Source organism: Morone saxatilis, unplaced genomic scaffold (genome assembly GCF_004916995.1).
Source record: "Morone saxatilis isolate NCDOM2014 unplaced genomic scaffold, NCSU_SB_2.0 Contig20, whole genome shotgun sequence".
NCBI classification, from domain to species: Eukaryota; Metazoa; Chordata; class Actinopteri; family Moronidae; genus Morone; species Morone saxatilis.
Genome location: NW_023339763.1, coordinates 16,509,936 through 16,532,992, shown reverse-complemented (window position 1 = coordinate 16,532,992; position 23,057 = coordinate 16,509,936). Strand labels below are relative to the sequence as shown.

Genomic DNA, 23,057 nt, shown 5'->3' with positions numbered 1-23,057 from the left:
CTGCTAGTTAATAACACTTTAAACCCTGACACAAGCAACCAAACGTTACGAGTGTCTAAACTCAACGAGTTGAAGTATTTGGACCCAACTGGACCCAGAAGTGCAGCCAGATGGTCCCAGAACCACTCATTGAACAGAAAGTTCCGTATTAACAAAGCACCGAGAGGCAGCCCGTCGTGTCCCACCATGCAACAGTGAGCTAGCAGCAGCTAACCAGCACATTTGACCCTGTGAGTGCCATGATGATGAATTAGACATCCGGGCTGTGTGTATGGAAGATGGCGACACTTATCCTCCCTGGTGAATGGATCAAAAACTGGGAAAAATCAGGAAAACACGAGTTGTGAGTAAACGTGAACTTCAACGCGGTGTCAGGGGTTGTTGTGGGTTTATCGGGGTGTTGTTTGATGTACGCCAACTCGTAAAAAAAAATACGTAGCTAGCGTGGAAATGTAAGGCCATGTTTGAAGTGTCTGCTGGGGCTAAAATAAGCGGTAACGTTAGCCAGAGAGAAAACAGCTCAGGAGGCTCGTTAAGGTTAACTAACGTCGCTGTGTGAGAAAATAAGCCAATGGTCCAGTTGGTGTTTGATTGTGAATACGGTAGATTTCCTCCCTTTCACGTCCGTCAGTGAAAGTTACTTAAAATGTAAGCAGCTAACTAGCTATGGTTACCTGCGTGCTAGCAGCGTCGCTACCTTCCACCGGACCTTTCTTTTCATTTGTAAACAGCTAGCTTCAGCTAGTTAGCATCCGTGTGTTAAGTGTTAGCCGACTCTCCGGCCGCTTCTAAAGTTCGTGTGATTAGCTATCGTTACCTGCCGTCACACAATCGATTATTAAAGTCCACTTGGCATCGAGTAGCGCAGTGTAGCGGTCACAGTGATCAATAGTGGAGGGAAACGGTGCGTCTTGACATTACGTTAGCGACGACATATTCTAAACGTTAGGTTGCCTAGGTAATGCAGTTTAAAAAATAACGACGGCTTTTAATTATTTTGTCCCATAAACGTTATCTTCTGAAAGGTGAAACCTACCGGGGCCAGGAGGCTGTAGTCGTTACGTTACAGTAACGCTTTACCTTGTCAGCTAACGTTGATCTACGTTAGTTAGTTATATGTGTAGCATCGCCTCAGACGACAGGATGGGTTAGCTCGTTTTATCACTCTTAAAAGAGAAAACGCGGAGTGAATAAGATTCTCACTCATTTTCCTGAGCGCAGAGACACAATAGGCTGCGAGCCACTATTAGTGGTTGTAGGCCTTACATATTTAAGCAAGGCCTTGCAGTGAGATGCACCAACTCAAAGTACTTCATTCTTAGTCATGTGCACACAAGCATTATGTCTGTAGCTGATAGCACTTCTATTATATTAAATAGGCTAGCAGCTTGCAAAATGTTCTATCAAGAGAAAATTAGATACATGTATTTAAATGATGCATGATATTCCCTTCCTGTAAAGTCTGTGCATCGACTGTTAAATATTTCATATTTAACGTGATCTGGTCTCAGTTGCTGTGCAGAATATGCACACTATGAGATGAAGCTGCAAAGCTTCAATCGACCCAGCTGCAATACATAAAGTGTTAAATAAATGTTCAGTTGAAAAAAAAGAAACACATTTCCCCTCCCACAAAACAGCTAAACACATGATTGTAGTGTAAATCTTCCAGTCGGGGGTCTAGGTTTAAGGTCCAGTGTCAGCAACCCCTACAGGCTTTCTGTCACTTCAGGGATGCCATCCTGTGCAGTGACATCTTTGTGGTGGGCAGCAATTGAAAGGGCAATTTCCATGTGCCTATGATCAAAGTGTCACGTTGTTATTACATAACCACTGTTTTTCTGGTCGGATAAGGTCTTTTCTTCACAAGCTGTCTGACATTATTGTCGGCATTTGGATCTGGCTGTGTCTGATATTAATCAATTGTGCTAGTGAAACAGTGGAATTAATCAGAGTCAGATCACCAGGGCGTAAAGTTGATTTTAGTGCTGTGTCTTTTTTGCTTGAAGTTTTGAAAGTGGCCTGTCAACCTCATCTGCGTTCAATAATGCAATGTTTGACCACAGGGCACTCGCACATTGCCGTTACTTTGGCGCCATTGAGCATGTCTGACTAACCATTGCTTTGTTAGCATTAGTCTGTCCTCCTCGCCAACTATTAACCCGAATTTGCACCTTGAACCAGTGGCAGAGGTAGTCAGCTAGAGTATTGTGGTGCTTTTAATTCAGTGCTTTCAAAGGAAGACATTGAGGCGACACAAAGTGCCTGATCAGTTTGCCTTTATGCTAGTTCTTTGATTCCCATTGAGTTGTCAATGAGGACAGCCCTGAGTTAGTTCTTGTTCTGACAGCTTGGACACATCTAGGTTGGGAAATGTTTCTCATCCAAGTTTCTCATTTTATCTGGGATATTGTAGATGGGGTTGTCAGGGTGGGAAATTAGTACCAGCCACCGGCAGAACGCTGGTAGATTTCAGACTCAGACTATGTTAAACCCATGTTATCTGTTATGTATATTTTATATATAGGCAGTGGATTGTCATGTTTGAGTGGCTCAACTGACCAGAACTTTGTCTACTTACTTTATAGTGTACAACTCTGCAAAGAACTTACAGAAAAACCAGATCATGGAAGTGAGGTTAGAGGTAAGTTGTTATACACACTCACAAACTACATTGAGTCTCTGGTTTCTTGAAATACAGCTCCACTGCAGTTAGCTTTCACATAATATGACAGCTTTCAGTCGAGTTGTGACTTGCAGATAACCCAGTCACACCAGTATGTTAATTTGTTGTTCAGTGTCACCATGACTTTCATGTTTCACAACATAAGTGAGAATGCAAACTGAAGTGTTTTGATCAAAATAAACCTGTATAAACAGTAAGTTGTTTTACACTTTACTTCTTTGAAGTTGGTGAACAGTAAATGCAGTCAGTTCTATGTGTTTCGTATTAATACCCAATTTAGGTCATTTCACACAAGTTATCCTGTCAGTTCTGTCAATTGAGTTTGAAATGAATTGTGTCTGTTTACCCCTCCAGATATACAGACGGCCTTATATGAGCTCTGCTGGCAAGTTGTACAGGGGAACCTGAAGTTGGATCTTGCCGCCAACGTCCTTGGGGACATGATGGTACAGGATGTTTTTTACTTGAGGGTTAAAACAACATGAGACACATAGCAGTGCTTTAGCTTTTCTTCTTCTTTATTCTTAAATTGGATCCCCATTAGATTCCACAAAGTGTTCGCTAGATGTACATTTTCAAACTGACAAAGCTTTTTTCCATATTTGTTACCTGTTTTAATTCCATTATGATAGGCGTATGCACAAAAAAGGCCGTGTGTTTTTTCTGGCACCTGATGGGTTCAGAGTCTGTGAAATGTTTGTCCTGGTGGCTTACTGGGTTCAGGCTCAGTTATAGTAACTTTTGTTTTGCTTCCAGGAACTCCGAGATGACATGCCATCAATTTTAGCAGATGTGTTCAGTATACTAGGTAAATGTGGGTTTTTATTTTAAACATTAGGGTTTTGTATCCATCTCTTTGTATCTCTTTTTTCAAAAACATATTTTTACTGTCATAATGTTCTTCAAAATTATATCTTTCACAGATTTAGAGACTGTTGCGTTGGAAGAAAAAAACAAACGTGATCATTACACACAACTGGTGGGAGCATGTGTGGTAAGGATATTTCTATATTAATATGTGATTATTTTATATAACTGACAGAAGGGCTGCCTAAAGAAATGTATTTGTATTAAAACTTGATCATTTGTATGACTTAGCCTTTCACTTAATTGCCTCTTTTGGCAACTTTGGATGTTTATACCACTGTCTGTTGGTGTTTTAGATGCATTACATATTTTTATTTCCAGGTTTGTAATAAACTACTAAAGCAATGAATTAACTAGTTGTTTTTTTTTATTTCAGATTTTTGTTCCAGAGGCCATCCTGAAAGAGAGGCTGGATCCAGAAACCCTTGAATCTCTTGGACTTATAAAACAAGCCCATCAGTTCAATCAGAAGATTGTAAAAATCAAGACTAAGCTGTTGTAAGTAATAATAGTAATTCACAGTTTAGTAGAGATGTAGACATACATCAATAGAAAAGGGAACACTCATTATGCTTCATAATGTGTACCCAATATTTATGTAATCTTTTATTTCTTTTCAGTTACAAGCAACAGAAGTTTAACTTGCTAAGGGAGGAGAATGAGGGCTATGCCAAACTGATCACAGAGCTTGGCCAAGACCTCTCAGGAAACATCACCAGCCACCTTGTACTGGAGAGCATCAAGTCCCTCATAGGTACAAAACAAGTCTTTTTCAGGGTTAATGCATTGCAACAATCTTGTTGCGCAAACGTTGAAGTTGCGCAACCAATTTGTACGGGGCTTCAGACTCAATTTTGCTGTTAAAATGCCTGCAGTCTTGAGCTGCGCTGTGGTCTGCACTGTTTTCACATTACTTTTTAGGCTTCATCCACACTACTACTCTTTTGCTTCTGGTTAGACTGTCGGATTATGCATTAGTGGTTTTCCAGCGGAGTCTTCCCTTGTTACTCACGTAACAATACAACGTGCATCCGTAGGGCTCATTTTTGTTGTCGCTCCATCCACTGCACAACAGCTAGATAGCATAGACAACAAAGTTAGCAATTGCTGTAACGTTAGTTTGTTATCCATGTTGTATTAACTACTGGTTCTCAAGGCATGAGTCGCAGATGCTGTTTGTTTTGTGTTTCTGTTACAGGTCAGGGGCATGACAAATCAGCGAATGACATGTGGTGACTGATAACAACCAGTGATCATTTCTGTATTTATACAGGGCTTTCTATTGCCAGATGCCTGCATGTCACAGGAATTCTGTCCCCATATATTACTTGCCAGTCTCTTACACCTTCACACCAAGACTGCCGTCAGTCTCTTGCAGCAAGAGTCAGTTGTCAGCACTGTGGCCTTCAGTGGCACTGTGGCCTTTGGCACAAGCTGTACTCATTAACTAAAGACTCAGTGTTCTTATGTGGTCAATCTTTTCATTATTTATTTAATCTGCCCTTTTATTGTATATTATGGTCTCAAATGAACTATTGCATTTTCTTTTTGAAGCCCCTTGTGACTTTGTCTTTAAAGTTTTTATCCTTGTGTGATATAAATACTCTTTACTCTTTGATCTGTCCTTTTTCTCCAATTGCCTGCTTAGTCTTCCTATTTCTTCTCCTTGCAGGATGTTTCAACTTGGACCCTAACCGTGTTTTGGACATAATCCTGGAGGTGTATGAGAGTCGATCTGACCAAGATGAGTTCTTCCTGTCTCTCATCAAGTCCTACATGTGTGAGCCACTCACCCTTTGCCACATCCTGGGTTTTAAATTCAAATTCTACCAGGTGAGAACATTAAGAAGGGGTCAATGCTTAAATGGCAGAAAACAGTCTGTCCAAACGACACATATTGGTATTTTATTTGTCACTGATATTTGATTTTAGTGTTAATAAATTGATTGATTTCTTGTGTCTTTCTTAAGGAGCCCAATGAGGAAACCCCCAAGTCACTTTACCACATTGCTGCTGCTCTGCTTCACCATAACCTGATAGAGTTGGAAGATCTCTACGTACATGTAAGGAAAAAGAACAGTTTGAGTCCTGCCAAGTGCCACACTTGAAATCCCTATTTCGTTTACATGTGTTACTCAGAATTTGGGAATATGAGTTTTGCAAATCTAAAGCTAGAAGCTGTAATTCAGTCATGTCTTAATTAATTTAATAACTATAAACTATTTATAACTAATTTGTGTGTCAAATGTATTCACTTCACTATAATATTACACCTTTGTGTCAAATACAAAATGTAGTGTAATTTCACCTACATCAAATTTGAACCATTTGTAGTATACTTTGTCCCTAGACTGAAAACTCAGCTCTTTTGGTGCCACTCTGTCATTCCAGCTCATGCCACTAGATGCCACCATCGTAGAGGAACACAAACGAGACATCTCAGAGGCCAAGCAGATCGCACGCAAGTTGGTCATGGTTGTGTTGCCCTCAGAAAAAAGTGAAGACAAAGAAAAGGATAAAGAAAAGGATGAGGAGAAGAATGATAAGGTATTGAACCATATCTAAATATAAGCCTGTTCTGGGGGAATGCTGTCGGTCTGGATGGATGTGAGAGTGATAGATGAACAGACAGTTTTAGCACGACAGGAAGGAAATGGCACTGAAATGTTCACTTTTTCAAACCTATTTTGCATCACCTGAATACAAGTTATTATCAACATTCAGATTTCTTACTGATAATATTAAAATTAAACATTGACACCAAATGGTCTGAATACCACTACAGTTAAGGTTTAATAAGGTGTTAAATATCAGAAATAAAATATTAAGACCTGTGAATTGTTACGTTTACATTTTTCTGTCCAAATTGTCTCAGATACTGGTGTACCTTTTAAATAATCATATTTTCAGCTTTCACAACAGGATACGTTGATAGGAATTATTTTTTTCACTTTGGAGTATGACAGCAGCAGTGACAGAGACACCATGCTGATAAATGATATCAGTTTTACTTAATTGTCCTTCATTCTCCGCCACATCAATCCCTCTTTTTTCACCTTGTTTATCAACCACAACACAGTTATTGGACTTTCTAAGGACACTGAGCTGCTGTGACATTTTGCGATAGCTAGGCTATGTAGCTCGCCTTGTGTGTATATCTGTGAAAATGATGGACAGCCTTCAAATTTAGTTATTGTCATTTAAAAAAATAAATAAAATTAGGTCAGTGAATGTGACCCCTGGTCAGCAGCTGTGCTCAGTTTTACCACTGCTCTGAATGCATTATTGAATGTTACTAAACTTTTCTGTGCCCACAGCCACCTGATAACCAGAAGCTTGGACTGTTGGAAGCCCTACTTAGAATTGGAGACTGGCACCACGCCCAGAGTATTATGGACCAGATGCCTTCTTTCTATGCTACTTCTCATAAGGCCATTGCACTGGCTCTCTGCCAGCTTGTGCACCTGACTGTGGACCCTCTTTACAGAAGGTGCAGATTTTTCTATGTTTCACTTACTGCACACTATGTGTAACTCAGACCAGAACAAACACAAGTACCTCTTCCAGCATTTCACGCATACAAGTTCAGTAAAAAATGTAGAATGAATAAACAGGCTTTGACACACGGGTCTGTTCCTCACAGGGCTGGCCTCCCAAAAGGAGCGAGAGGATGTGTACTGCATCCACTGAGGAACAAGCGGGCCCCACGGCCTGCAGAGAGCTTTGAGGACCTACGCAGGGACACATTCAGCATGCTCTGCTACCTGGGCCCTCACCTCTCCCATGACCCCATCCTCTTCGCAAAGATCATTCGTCTGGGCAAGGGCTTCATGAAAGAGGTACGAAACTGTAACCACTACATCGCTTTTATCTGCACCACTGCCTGAATCTGATTCTGACTCATATTTGGTGTCCTTTGCTTCTCAGCACCAAAGTGATGGCAGAGCTGATGTCAAAGACAAATTGGTGAGTATAAAGCTAATAACTTTCTTAGAGACTATAGGACTGCTCTGTATATTATTATTTATAGGATTAAAACACTTGTTTTGCTTTAATGGATTTGCCAGGTATATAACTGTACTATATATAACTGTGTTCATTGCAGGATACACTATTGAGTTGTTTCCTGAGCATTGCAGACCAGGTGCTACTACCTTCTCTCTCTTTGATGGAGTGTAATGCTTGCATGTCTGAGGAGCTGTGGGGTCTCTTCAAACTCTTTCCCTACCAGCACAGGTGAGATCAACACACACGCTCACTACATGTGGCACTGTTTAATTGAGTCGTTGGATAGTAAATCCTCAGGCAGTGTTCCAGGATGGTGTTTACTAGCTGGCAAGCAAAGAGTAGCACGCACAAGCAAAAATTGAGTTCATCAAACAATGCTTGATTGTTTAAAATGCATTTTTCTTTGTTATTTAGCAAATCATCTTTTCTGCTCCCGAATAATGCGAGAGTTTTATTTTTAGAGCCTTTCTTTGAACATTTTGGCACATTGCTGATGAGCAGTGACACTCAACACGCCAAAGGGTTTGTTTTTCGTTTTTGATCTGTGTCAATTTGTCGCAGCTAATAATACAACTTCTTTACTTACTGACCACAGTAGCACTTTTTTCACTGTTTTGTACACCACACTGTGCCAACACTGTCAAAGGAAGGATTAGGAACTGAAAATAGATAAGTAGTGCAGTTCCTTTATGCTGTGCTGTGTCTGTATTATACAGTGGGTAGCTCTTAATGCTGAATTTTTTTATGTATCTTAAGGGCTTTTAAAATATATCTTGACATTGTGTATAACACACAGACTATTACTTGATCTGTTTTTCAAGAATAAGTCAACTATAGCAGCCCTTTTTTTATTAAACTGGATGGCTAAATGCAAATCAGGTAGAAATTGACCCTGCTGTTTGGCAAATAGTCACACACTGTGAGTGTTTAACATAATGCTAGACAGGAGGTGGCTATTTCCTATTCAAGGACTGTTTTGAAATGCATGCTTTGTAAGCAGACATCATGTTTGGTTTCTGTTAAAGCTGTTTCCTTAAAGCTTACTGTGAGAAATCTGTGGATTTTTACAGCCGTTAACTTGTACATTCTTGTTGCCTTTCTATGTCCCATTCTGTCAGTGTTTCCAAGTATGGATGTCTCCCTCCATCCAATCTCAGAGATCGGTTTTGGGGCCGATCAAAGCATTTGTTAACTGATCTATGTTTGCTGTATTGAGCTTTATTGACTTGATCCTTTGTTTTACGTCAGCATTCACACAGCTGTTTATACTCGCAAAGCTTTCATGTACCGTGCAGGATATATAGACAGTTCATTCAGGTAACTCAGGCAAAACTGCACTGAAGCAACAAACACTGGGGAGAGAAACTCCCTCCAGACAGCGACAAGGCCAAAAAGATTACACAGAGTTAGCCGTCTATATTTTAACAGCTTTCATGCATGATGCAATGCAGAGCTATTTAATTGTCAAGCACAGCACTTGATTGACATTAATAACTTTGATGTACTTGAAGTGTGCACTGTGCTCCTGCATTATCTAGAAAAAGACTAAAGTATTAGATCAGGCAGATACTCCATGACTCAGAATGGATCAGGGGCCAAAAAAACTCGATCGGGACATCCCTATTTCCAAGTACTGCTTGCGTGGCTAAACTTTAAACTAAAAGTTTGATCGTGCTTCCTCTATCTATGCTCCCTCAGGTACCGGTTATATGGACAATGGAAGAATGAGACCTATTCCAGCCATCCACTCTTGGTTAAAGTCAAAGCTCAAACTGTGGAAAGGGCCAAATACATTATGAAGTAAGTCACTTTGCAGAACCAGTGTACCATTACTGTGTCATCATTGTTCTTTTTGTACCTTTGGTTGACTTTTGCTATGTCTCCAAACCTAACACCACTTTTGTCCTGCATGCTTAAAAAAAAACATACTGTGTCTGTTTTCCCTGCATCACACATAACCTTACTGTCATCGGTAGTAAGTCACTTCAGAGGGTGGACAATAAATTCCGCTTTGAACACGCCACACTATCCGCACAAGTTCACTGCCATCAGAACATAAAGGCCATCTTTTTTCGTCTTACTGCTTCTCCTCCACAGAAGCACCCACTTCATTTGCTAGTTCACCCTGCTCACAGTAATCTTCAAATTCCATTAAACATCTGGTATTACTGTTATTTTCCCCCATATTCATATCTGACTTTAAAAAGCCAAAGCAAATAACCTCTGGTAAGACTATTAGCTTTATGTCCACAAAGTCACAATATTTGCCAATTCGATAAAACGTCACTGGGTAAAATAAATTAGATTTGATTTGTAGAAACATGCAGGGATGTGTTTTTGTATTTCACCGGCCACCTCAAGATAAGCTGTATTAAAGGATCAGTTAAATCCAGGCAGAAAAACAGTCAAAAATGGGACATGCCATAGTTTGCTTTTGTGCAGTCAAGTAATTATTCTAACTCTGTTCTGCTATTGAAGAAATCGATGACAATACTTTTATCTTAAGCTGACAACCATAAGAACATTTTCCATTTGCTGTGAAGCTCACAGAAGTGACTGTTTTTGCTTCGAGCACTCTTTGCATCGTCTTGTGTTTTTAATCTGCTGCTTCCTGTCTTGTGCCTTTTTCCTCTTCCTAGGCGGTTGACCAAAGAGAATGTGAAACAATCTGGAAGGCAGATTGGCAAGCTGAGCCATAGCAATCCCACCATCCTCTTTGATTATGTAAGTGTATTTTTCTGTGATTATTTTATTTCACTTTAGTCTAATTTTGAATGATGTCGGCAAACTACAAAGAAATGAATTACAGATTTGTTTGCAGGAGAAAATGTTTCAGTGTTCTACAGCAAGTAGCACCTTGCTCGCTCCCTATACCAGTTGTATTTTTCTAGGTCTCGCAATAACGTCTGCTCTGGAAATTGCTTACACCTAGTGCTTTGTTTACAAATTGGGCTGTCAAAAGTTTAGTAAAAGCAAAAATATTGGGACTGTGTTTCTGCTGCTACTGACAAAAGTATTCACTTTGGGTAGACTTTTCCGGGTAGAACCACAAAACGAGGTTCATGGTCTTTAGCATTTGCAATCATTTTAATACAACATTCTTCCTCCTTTTGCATAAAATGTAAACAGCTGAAACATTTTATTATAATTGTAGCCTTACTATCTAACTACATTTAAGAGATTTGGATTTTGCTGTCTCCCACTGTCTTGTTTGTATTAGCTCTATACAATGCAACTGCTACCAAATAGGAATATCACGAGCACCGATACTTTGGTACCAAAACATTTTCCAACACAACTCCTTACTATAATTGAGTTAACTCCCCAGATTTGTGGATATTAAGGAGTGTATGCACTAGGGCTGGGCGCTTTTTTCGTTATTCTAAAATTTGATTCGTAGTTAAACACGATTTATTTTTAGTTAAAATCGGTTTTCTCTTGAACTTCCACAACACCGGCGCTCCCTTTGGGCTCCCGTAGGTCAGAGTGCGCTGACCCCTCGCCCCCACCTCTCCACAGATAAACAATAAACAAACGTCCCCAAATCAGGTCAGGTATAATGTATATCCTCAGTGGTTGGTGAGGTTTTATCCCTTCCTCTGTCCTGTTGTATATCAGATGCTGTCTCAGATCCAGTGGTACGACAACCTCATCGTTCCAGTAGTGGACTCCTTGAAATACCTCACATCCCTCAACTATGATGTCCTGGCCTGTATCCTAAACTGTTCTTGTGTATGTGTAAGTGAGAGAGAGAGTGTGTTGTCGGAGGCAGTGGGGGGGAAGCGTAAAGGGGGCTTCTTTCTTGTTTTGTATTTTGTTCCACTTAACTATGTCTTCAGATTGCATCATTGAGGCTCTGGCCAATCCCGAGAAGGAGAAGATGAAGCATGATGACACCACCATCTCCTCGTGGCTTCAGAGTATGTGGCTTCCCAGTTAACTGGCCTGTTACTGGACAGCAGTCACATTATTAATTTGCATGCAAAAGGAGAGAAACTGTTTGATGTTTTAATGAGTATCTAACATACACCTGTTCCACTTGTCAACAAAGGCCTGGCAAGTCTGTGCGGAGCTGTGTTCAGAAAATACCCAATTGAGCTGGCTGGCCTACTTCAGTATGTCACCAATCAGCTAAAAGCAGGGAAGAGGTAATTATCTCTGAACAACAAAAAACAGCATGACTATTCCTGGAAAATGTGCATTGCTTCATCCGTCCCTCCTTTCCCTGCAGTTTTGACTTGTTGATCCTGAAAGAAGTGGTTCAGAAAATGGCTGGCATTGAGATCACAGATGAGATGACCTCAGAGCAGTTAGAGGCTATGACTGGAGGGGAGCAACTCAAAGCTGAGGTATATAGACTCAAGTACAGTTATCATTCTTTAATGCAGCCTCTTGAGCGAAATCTTTAAGACTAGTTTGACCAGTGCTGCACCTGAGCTCGGGTCATCATGGATGTGAATCTTTTAACAGGGTGGCTACTTCGGCCAGATCAGGAACACTAAGAAGTCATCACAGCGTCTGAAGGATGTGCTGCTGGACCATGAATTGGCCCTGCCACTGTGTCTACTCATGGCCCAGCAACGAAATGGTGTGGTTTTCTTAGAGGGTGGAGAGAAACACCTCAAACTTGTTGGCCACCTCTATGATCAGGTATGCACCCTCTCTCAGTGTGTTAGTCTAATGGATCTCCTTATTTGGCAACAAAGTAAACAAATGAATGTCTCTGAATTTGTTTATCTGATATAATTATTTGCATTCCTGCAGTGTCATGACACATTGGTGCAGTTTGGTGGTTTTCTGGCCTCCAACCTTAGCACAGAGGACTACATCAAGAGGGTTCCCTCCATTGACATCCTTTGTAACCAGTTCCACACTCCACATGATGCTGCCTTCTTCCTGTCTCGTCCAATGTACGCCCATCAGATTTTGGTGAGTGGACTACTGTCAGAGCTTTGGTGGGCATCGCGTCACATTTGGCGTGATTTGAGATTGTAGTTTTTATAATCAAGACAAAAACTTTGGTCTAGGAAGAATGAAATATTTTGATTTAGAATAAATAAATGGAGTCCTTACTTTATGTTCTCTACTCACAGTCTAAGTATGATGAGCTGAAAAAAGCTGAGAAAGGCAACAGGCAGCAGCAGAAGGTACACAAGTATGTGGCAGCCTGTGAGCAGGTGATGACACCAGTGCACGAGGCTGTGGTGTCCCTCCATCCGGCCAGGGTCTGGGACGACCTCCGCCCTCAATTCTACGCCACCTTCTGGTCCCTTACCATGTATGACCTGGCTGTTCCACACGCTGCCTACGATCGTGAGGTCAACAAACTCAAGACCCAGATTAAGGCCATCGAGGAGAACCCAGAGATAGTGAGTAGTTGGTCCACAGCTGTTGCTAAACAGCCTTATCCTAAACACCACTTGTGACCATTTTTACATTTTACAATTAACTGAAACATTTAGTTTACAAAAAGCAGCCAGTGCAAAGGAGTGCAAAACTCGTATAAGAGATCATGTAGAAGAGTGTCAATTATTGGTCGTTGTGTGTAATTATGCTGTAAATATTCTTGTGTTTCCTTCCAATGTAGCCTTTGAATAAGAAAAAGAAGGAGAAGGAACGCTGCACTGCCCTGCAGGAAAAACTCCAGGAGGAGGAGAAGAAACAGCTTGAGCATGTCCAAAGGGTTTTGCACCGCCTCAAATTGGAGAAAGACAACTGGTTGTTGGCCAGTAAGTATCCTAGTGTTCATGCCAGTGACATTATTGCTGCATCTTACTTTGCGTATGTACAGTTTTCTGAATTGCTGTGACTTTTCTGTTGAGAGTAGAAAACATTCATTTGAGTGTGATCAATCAAAACTGAAGCACCTTTATAGACCAAAATATACAGTATTCAGTCAACCACACTAATTACAAAAAAAGTTAATATGGTAAAGACAAAGCTGACGAGGTTGTTGCAATAATCAAAGGATCAATATTTGATATATTTTTCATTTCCCATCGGTCTCTGTTACTAATGCATTCTTGAATTCTTACCGACAGAATCCACAAAGAACGAGACCATAACAAAGTTTCTGCAGCTCTGTCTGTTCCCTCGCTGTATCTTCTCTTCCATCGACGCCGTGTACTGTGCCCGCTTTGTCGAGCTGGTCCACCAGCAGAAGACACCTAACTTCTGCACCCTCCTGTGCTATGACAGGGTAAGACACTTGTATACAGATGTACTCAGACTCCTGTACATTTATGATAACGATGATTAATTCAACCACATTTTACAGCAATCTCCATAAAGCTAAAGAGTGCTTTACAAGAAAAATAATTAATAATGTGATTAATGAAGGCTCTAATTTGGTGCAGCCAGCAGAGCTTAAGTAGTCGAAATATCCATTAAAATAACACTAAAGAATAAATTGAAGTGTCAAAAATCCATTGGGCGGTTCAGCAACCACTCAAGTGCACCATCAAATTAAAGCTTGAAAAGGACGTTTGATACCTGCTAGGTATTTAAAACCATCTTTGTCAAAGTCAGAGACCACAGTTGAGTGCAGCTCTAAGATGATGAGAAGCTTTGACATGCCATCTGGCAAAAGCTATGCAGACTTTGTGGCTTTTCCCACATCAGACATGTATTAATACATATATTCACATTGTCTGCTTGGAACAAGTATTTGTGTCTGATGTTTTTGCCACATTAAAATCCTTAAAAAAGCATCTACTCCTAACTCATTAAACATTCAAGAATCTATAAATATGCAAATTATGTTCATTTAAAAAGTTCTCCTGCTGGACACAAGATGTCTCCCACTTCACTGTTAAGTCCATTATCAGTGTATGTGCACTGGCAGTTTCTATTTCACGCTTGTATAAGTTGCAAACTGGAACGGGATTGATTTCCAAACTATTTGTGATGTCACAACTCACGCTCATAGGCTCCGCCCCTTAAACTCTGATTTTCAATGAGCACAGAGAAACTTTCCACTTTCAGCAGCTGAATGTTAAAATATCCGTCTAGTGTCAAACTGTGCACATACATCATTCTGTACAGTGAAGCTCAAACACCCAACAGTAGGAACAAGAGTGGAGGGGAACTTCAAACAAACACACTTCCTTGTGTCTCTCTGCAGGTGTTCTCTGCCATCATTTACACTGTGGCCAGCTGTACTGAGAATGAGTCTCACCGCTACGGACGCTTCCTCTGCTGCATGCTGGAGACGGTGACCCGTTGGCACAGTGACCGTGCAGTCTATGAGAAGGTTCTTGTCCAGTTCCTGTTCTTTACAACTGTCAGTTATTTATTTGTTGCATTTTCTGATGTAACTGAGCTGGGACTAAATATGTCTCTACGTATTGTGTTGTCATAGGAGTGCGTCAATTATCCTGGCTTCCTGACCATCTTCAGAGCGACAGGCTTCGATGGAGGCAACAAAGTCGATCAACTAGATTATGAGAACTTCAGGCATGTGGTGCACAAGTGGCACTACATGCTGACTAAAGTGAGCTGCCCTTCTTTATCATTTTTTTTTTTTTCTTGAAAATTCAGTGTAGATAATGGCAGTCCAGAGCTCTGTGGAAGGTGTGTATTTATCTATGATCATGTCTTCAAACCATGCACGTCTCTGCTCCATCCAGGCTTCAGTTCACTGTCTGGAGACGGGAGATTACACCCACATCCGGAATATTCTCATAGTCCTTACAAAGATCCTGCCCTGCTACCCCAAGGTCCTGAACCTGGGCCAAGCGCTGGAGTGCCGTGTCCACAAGATCTGCCTCGAGGAGAAGGACAAGAGGCCCGACCTCTATGCCTTAGCAATGGGGTAACACAGCATTGTGTGCTGTTCAGCTCTCTGTGGAGTTACAGTTAACATATATTATGTGAAGTGTGGTAATAAAATGGAAACATGGGAAGATGGGGCCCCCCGAGAAAAAAGTAGTATGCGTCACGTAATTAATTGAATTTATAGATGTTTCATTATAATATCTATTCAGACACCTGTTAGTGGCAAGTGGTGACTGTAACCAAGATGTTTAAGCTTTATTATAAAAAGGGACGGTTAGACAGGCTATTTTAACAATTTGCAAGATGGTCATTATATTTTTAGCTCTAGAATGGACGTGTTTTTATTAGTATTAATCAGTTGACTTAAATCAAAAATCAAAATGATCTGTGGATACTGATCACCACTTACTGTACATGCGTTGCTTGCGTTTATTTCTAGCCAAATATGCAGGGGGTTTGTAATTGCAGGAAAATGTTGTGCTGTGCTGAATGACCTGAGTTTTCCTGTTTCTGTCTGAAAGTTATATTTTATTTATACTGTGTGACATTCAGAGAAGTTCTTTGGTGGTTTTGTCTGTGCCCTGTGCAAACCCTTTATGCATCTTACAGTTATTCAGGTCGGTTGAAAAGCCAGAAGGTGCACATGGTCCCTGAGAATGAGTTTCACCACAAGGAGCAGCCAGCGCGCAGTGCCACCCCTGCCAGTCAACAGAACGGCCCCGGCAGCACAGGCAAGCCTGCCACCAGCACAAGCAAGACAGAGGAGGGGACGTCAGAGGACGGCGGTGAGTGATTAGAAACAAAGCTGCTTTGAATGCAGTAGCTCAGTTTTAGATTTGTTGTTTCATATTAATTGCTTTTTTTTTTGTTTTTTATCTGCAATATTTTTTATATATATATAAAACTGCAATTGCCATAAAACTTCAACATTGTGATTCTTATATACATATATATGCTTTTATATCTTCAGTTTGCAACGACATACATATGTTGCTGTACTTATTTAGCACTTAACAGTTGCTACAGATCCTAATATGCATGTGAGTAGTATTAAAACCTGTCCTCATACAGATCTTGGTTTGTTTTTATGTAGAACGGGGCAAAGATAAATCTCAGGGGACCACAAAGCCAGTGAACAAAGCCAACAGTGCAGCAGCCAAAGTGACCACCAGCAACGGGAACGGTGCTCTCAACAGGTAGGCATCTTGAGAGCTGCTATGACCCTAAAATAACTTAAACAAAGCTAAATATATATATACTGTACCTTTAGTTGAGATTGTCTGTAAGTTTTGTGAAACAGTATTTTAATATAATTTTGTATTAGGATCTTTTATGAAACCTTCTAAGTAAAGGAAAATTCACCCTTTTACAGCACCAAAACCGTTAAAGAGCGGGACGACAAAGAAAAGAGCGGGAAGGAGAAAAAAGAGAAAAAGGAAAAGACACCAGGCAGCACTCCTGAGACAAAGGCGGAGAACCGTCGGGAGAAGCAGAGAGACGAGAGAGCAGGGAAGGAGGAGCGGGCGGCACGTGAGGGTAAGGAGAAGACCCCCAAGGCAGACAGGGAGAAAGTGAAGGCAGAGGAGAAGAGCAGCAAAGACGACAAGACCAAAGCCGGCAACGGGGAGCCCGCAGAGCCGTCCAGGGAGCGTGATGCCATCAAGGAGTCCAAGAGCAAGGAGAAAGGAGACAGGAGTGCTGTGGCCGGGACCCTCAAGTCACCAGTTCCCAGATCAGAGTCAGCCGAATCTGAGAGGGGTAAGGATCCTTTCTGGTTGTTTGTTTCACTGCTGTGTTCTTCACAGCTCTTTTAATGTATGGAAGCATTTTGACTGCACTGTCAGACTGCATACCGCCCGCCCCTTTCTTTTTTCACAATATTGACTGGATGGATTTAAGTTCATGAGAAGAAGGCTGCTGCTCTGCTATTTTGACACATTTAATTTGACACATTAAATAAAGAAAACTTAAGATTTTCGAAATGGGAAATTTTCTTGCCACTTGCACGTCTGTCAGGCAGGACTGGATAAATGGAAGCTTTTCTTGAAGGTTCATTGTGCAGCTCAGTTAAACACACATTTCCCCCTTCTTGCCTTTACAGATCACAAAAGACGAAAGCTCGACAGTCACTCTTCTCCGTCCCACTCCTCGTCTGTTAAGGTTAGTATGGCTTGAGGAAGGCTGTGCCCGTTTCTTCTCTATCTGCCGGAGCGTTCCCTGCCGTTGCACATTCCAGCAGCCCCGAAGATCACCGAGAAGAGTTGTCGTACATGCGCAGGCATGGCATCTGGAAATCCCAACCAAATCCATGGGAGTTGGAAAGCATTCCATGGACATCGGCATAATATTTTGCAGAATTGGGAGGAAAACCCCTCAAGGACTTAGCCAAGAGAATATTGTATATATTGAGTATTTTCATATTGAAATATTTATCTATTTTCATATTAATGAAAGCAGTCAGTGTGCCTTTGGAAGAAAGAATTTTTTTTAAGCATTTCTATATACCTTGTGGATTTTTTGCTTTTTGAGAATAATATCCACCTGAAGTAAAATGGCTTGCCAAATCAAGAGCTTTCACATTTTCCAATGGCAAAGATTTTTTTTAAAAAAACACTGAGAGCAGTGTTTTACTACTTGAAATGGTGTCCAAGATGGTTTTCCCTGTTTTTGCGAGCTGAGAAGATTCCCTGGTTAAAGTGATGTAAAGTATTTTACTTTCTCCTCAACGTGCCCGGATCCAGCGCAGAGTCGGATGGTGTCCAGCAAACCACTCGGCTGTAGGAGCACCTCTCTGCTGCGGCTGAGTCATCGGTCCCCCTTCTATCTACGTTTGTTAAAACGGCCTGCATGCAGCTTTCACATCGCAAGATGCGTGTCCAGTCAGTCCTGCCGGCTTCTACAACGCTATCCCCACAACTACAGCCATCAGCATCAACAGTCGTACTACCTCCTGGCAAGCATTCAGTGGGAAATCAGAGCCACCAGCAACTGAGATCAACTGAGAAAATGAATGTCGCAGTTTTGAATCAGCCAAAAATGCAGAGGAAAATAAGCCTGCCCCTACAAAGAGAGAGAGGGAGGGAAAGAGTGGGCGAAGCCTGAATCATCTGGAGCGTTTCCCCAAACCGCTGGAAGCTTGTGATAGGTCTTTATTTTACCCTTCCACCAGAGAAATAGGCTCCCTGTGTCTTATCCATTCCTGAACTGTAAGTGACAGCAACAGTTACCTATGTAGGGATGCAGTCAAGCACATAAGAATTGAGTGATTTGTCTTACACACACAGGCACACACAAACACACACACACACACACATTATTTACAGCACGTGCACTTTAGATGTATTGAATACCAGCTGCGCTGTAGGACTTTTATATTATGCCGACTGAACTTGCAGACATGTCTGTAGTTTTATGACTAGCAGTTATTCATATATGCTCAGGGTTTTTCTATTAAGTATTGACATTCCAGATGTTGAGCCTATGAACTCTCCTCTATGTAATAACCTTGTCAAAGCCTTAGTCCTTGAAGGTCAGAGGTCAAGGGAGAAGTATGCTGTTGGTCCGGCCAGCCCAGACTCCCCCACCCCCCACCCTATTCTTCCAACTCTCTACTGCTGTCTGACAACCTCCTCCCAACCCCCACCCCCTCCCAGCTCATCTGTCATCTCCATTCATCCCTACAGGACAATAGCAACGAACCCAAGGAGTCCACATCCAAGGTTTGAACTGACTCTGCTACTTGTAACTTCTCTCATATTGTCTGTTTTGTGTACAGCTGCTGGCAAGAAAGAACTCATTTTAGATGTCTGTGATTTTCTCCATCTATACATTTTGTATTCTCACACTGTGTAGGGAAATAGTAATGGATTGATTCATGTGTTGATGACAGTTGTGACATCAGTCGAGGTCTTTTGGCCACTTGGAGTCAGCGGAACAAGCTAAAACTACAAAAAAAACTACAACTGACATATCATCGCCTGTTAGCAAACAAATAATTTGTTTTACACATCCAGCAAACAGGAAGACCAATATAAGAGCAATATCCAGTTTCTGCTCAGGTTTCCACCAATTTCTGGAAAAATATCTCATCAGTCGCGAAAAAAAGTTTACCACCATGTTCCTTAATTTATTCCATAATAGAATAATAATTGGACACAAATGCATCAAAAATCATATTATAGACCTAAATTGAATTAGAAAAATGCAGAAATGTTTGTTTGTCACAATATTGAATCACATTGGATATAATTAGAAAAATAAAACTAACTGACCTAAATTAAGTACAAATAGAAAAAGTAATAATTGCATTAGTGTTCTCCCCCTTCAAGCTAATACTTAGTAGAGGCAGCAATTTTAGCTTTGTGTCTATGTTTGTATCACCTCTGCACATCTGCACCCTGCACTTTTGTCTGTTGGTCAGCAGTTCTGATTCATTCGTCTAAGACAAAACATGAATTCGTAGGAGGTTGGATACTTTGTAACCAGTTGGGTTTCACTAAATGCTCTCCATTATGATGAAAAACAAAACCAGTCTGAATAGCATGTGCCTGCTTAGAACCATATTTGTTAGAAATCATTTATATCCAAATCATCATATATGTACTGTACACTCCTCCTAACTCCTGCTTTTACTGGGAGCAAACACTGACTAACTAACACGGTGCCAGTACAGTCAATGGCATTAATTTAAAGCAGTGTGATAATAAAATCACATTATTTTGGAGACATGGAACTGCAATGACTGTTGTGTGCCTAAATCATGCTTAAATAGCTTTTTGGAATTGGACACGGCTTTATTTGGCTTAGTGAATCAAAATCATTCAGCTTGATCAATACTGGTAACAAAACCTCCCAGTCTGACCATCATTAGTAGTGCAACAATAACAATTCCCAACGTGTATGTATATTCTTAAAATATGTTTGTCAGAGACAGGTGTTTTTTCCAAGTATTTAAAATCTCAGTAATAGAAAAGGGGTATGACATGTTCATAATGTGGGTTATTTATTTGTAACATAAAAATGTTTCTGTTTGTCTTGTTCTGTTCATACATAAATGTCTTTGCAGCACCACATCAACTACAATTCAGTAGCCCGGTCCAAGAGCAGAGAGAGGGAGCTGGAGAAGAAAGATTCAGACAACACACAAGGCCGTTCCAAAGAGAAGAAGGAAGAAAAGGACCGTAAAGAAAGGAAAAGAGTTAGTATTTACCGAGACTACTGCACTTTTTCAACCCTGGCCATCCAAGTCTTTTTACATACCTCTTGTTCTAAACTTTGCCAGTGTTTGTATTAGTTGGACAAAGACTAGCAACAAGGAATAGGTTTAATATTTTTGTTACCACCATTAACGTACTGTATGCCTTGTTGTTTTTCTTTTAGGACCATGCTGTCAACGACCGTGAGACGAGCCAAGAATCCAAGCGTAAAAAGGACGAGAATGGAACCAGTACGTCTACTCTCAACAAATCTGAAGTAGCCATTCGCCCGGCAAGTACAGTGCAACAAAGTGCCTAAACAAAATCTTCTCTTCCCAGATTCCTCCAAAAACAGCAAGAGCACGAGTCCTTCCTGTGACTCCCCACTTTCAGCTGAAAAAGAGAAGAGCAAAAGGTCCAAATCATCCAGCAAAGAGAAGGCAGAGTCTGTGAAACCTGAGAGAACGTCCTCTGGAGGAAAAAAGGTCAACTCAGCTTGTCCCCCTAACCAGTGTCACACTCTCCTGATCTGTTGTTGATCTGAGTACATGACCGTTCATCCATAAACTTTGTAGTCTCATTGTCCTTCATCTAAGATAGTCTGACTTGTTCAGTTAAAGTATGTGTTTTCATTGCTTGAATAAAGCTTTATTTCTATTTCATTCCATCGTTTTAATTCATACGTTTTTGTGTTCTTGTGCCACAGGAGTCCCGACATGATAAAGAGAAATCTGAAAAGAAAGAGAAGAGGGACAGCAGCGGAGGAAAGGAAGAGAAAAAGCAATATCCTTAAACGTGGCACCTAAATCATAGTTATGGGTGTTTTGTACTGTTGAGTTTGAATATTTTGGTATTTAAAGGTATGGAGTCAATCAAAATTTTTTTTGAACTTTGCTGCATCCGTTGGCCACATTTATGGTCGTCACTGACGATGAATTGACTTGTTTTAAAAGACGTTTGTGCAGTTGTGCACCAGTGTTTAAACGTGCTCTCAGTTCAGCCACTCATTGCACTAAATGTGTCTCCCGCTAACCGTTATGAGAATGACCTCCATTTTTATCTATTGTGTCTCACTAAACACACTCGGATGCAATATCGGTTTTAAATTGCAGTAGATTGCATTGAGTAGCCAGCCAACAGGACCTGCTTATAAACATAATTAGTACACTAATCGTCAGCCTATAACCGTTTGACTTTTATTTGAGCATTTAACTGTAAGTTAATTTCTGTCTCCAATAAAGCTGCAGCCGCCTTTGATGCAATGTGCCAAGCTAAACGAATGATTTACACATTGGTACGCTTCACAGGCGTAATGAAGTTTTTGTCTTTTACTGTAACGGAAAAAAAGATCAGGACTACATCACGTTACACCGTGTTGGATGGCACCCTTTTAATACCACAGACCCTGTAAAAGAAGAGGCCTGGATGCTTCAAGGCTTTGTCTCCTTCCTATTACAGATGTTTTTGACAATCAATTATTCAGTACTTGTCAGCAATTCAGCCTTTGATTAATGTACCATTTCCCTTAACAGTCATACTCATAAATCCTCTGACAAGCACAGATAATGTGCACTAATCAGTGAAGGTAAGACGCATTGAGCTTCTTTGTACACGTTTGATTCAATATCTTTATGGTTATTTCATGTATTTCCTCTCCTCTCTGATCTGCTGCAGAACTGGAGAAGCTGTGTTTTTATCTGCGAGACATCTGCAACTCCCTCTGTACTATGTTGTTAACTCGTATTCTCATTTCTGCCTGTGTTGTTTTGCTGTAAACTCCCCTCCCAAGTGTTGTTAGCTGTAGTTATCTCAACGTACAGATCACCTCATCATTTCCATTTCAGTATACAGCAAACCAGCTGAAATGTTTATCTTTTCTTTTTTTTTATTACTCAATATGGGCACAATGTGCTGCTCAAATCACATTGTTGTTACTGTGGTTACTGTATGAAATGATCGATTGGTAACACCTGATCATGGATTCAATAATCTCATGCTTGAAAATTAGTATTTTTTTGTATGTTGTCACAGGCTTTGCTTTTTGCTCATTTTATTGGAGTTAACATGCTTTCCATTCTCACTTACCTCATATCCTTTTTGAGATACTTAGATACTTTTTATTTATTTATCTCCACCTTTTAATCCGAGTAAGACAGTAGGTGTAAGTGAGGAAAATGATACAAAGGACCAGTTTGTATATTGTGTACAATAATAAAGAGAGTAACATGAAATTCACATCATGTTATTTCTTTTTTCTTTTCTTTGTTCTTTTTTTTTGATGTCCCTTACAGTCCTTTTGTGGTTTTGTGTTAATCAAGTTTTTACATAATTTATAAAAATGCCAGTTCGATCTTGATTCAAATGTAGAATTGTAAAGAAAAATCCAACATAAAAATTCTGATGCTCTGTACTCCAAATACAACTTTCGAAAATGACTTTTGGAGATTTTATCTGCTGTACTCAATGAGTGTAAGCTTTTTTTAAAAAAACAAAAACCAATAAATAATAGTTTTCCTAGTGTGCCA

At 40.5% G+C, this 23,057-nt stretch overlaps 1 protein-coding gene across 1 annotated transcript; it reads left to right on the top strand.

The window, feature by feature from the left end:
* Positions 1–104: 104 nt before the first annotated feature.
* On the top strand, positions 105–23,057 carry thoc2 (THO complex 2). Its single transcript, XM_035666884.1, has 39 exons — positions 105–343; positions 2,589–2,644; positions 3,041–3,132; positions 3,443–3,494; positions 3,610–3,680; positions 3,930–4,051; positions 4,174–4,307; positions 5,226–5,386; positions 5,524–5,616; positions 5,945–6,100; positions 6,871–7,043; positions 7,197–7,392; positions 7,481–7,519; positions 7,659–7,789; positions 9,260–9,361; positions 10,201–10,285; positions 11,180–11,273; positions 11,401–11,481; positions 11,613–11,709; positions 11,793–11,910; positions 12,032–12,211; positions 12,326–12,490; positions 12,655–12,930; positions 13,149–13,290; positions 13,603–13,760; positions 14,685–14,813; positions 14,922–15,053; positions 15,190–15,374; positions 15,947–16,122; positions 16,431–16,533; positions 16,710–17,095; positions 17,439–17,497; positions 19,021–19,056; positions 20,403–20,534; positions 20,717–20,783; positions 20,872–21,017; positions 21,239–21,315; positions 22,071–22,117; positions 22,207–23,057. Exons 1-38 carry the CDS (start codon positions 279–281, stop codon positions 22,096–22,098), a joined length of 4,695 nt encoding a protein of 1,564 aa, XP_035522777.1. The 5' UTR covers positions 105–278; the 3' UTR covers positions 22,099–22,117; positions 22,207–23,057.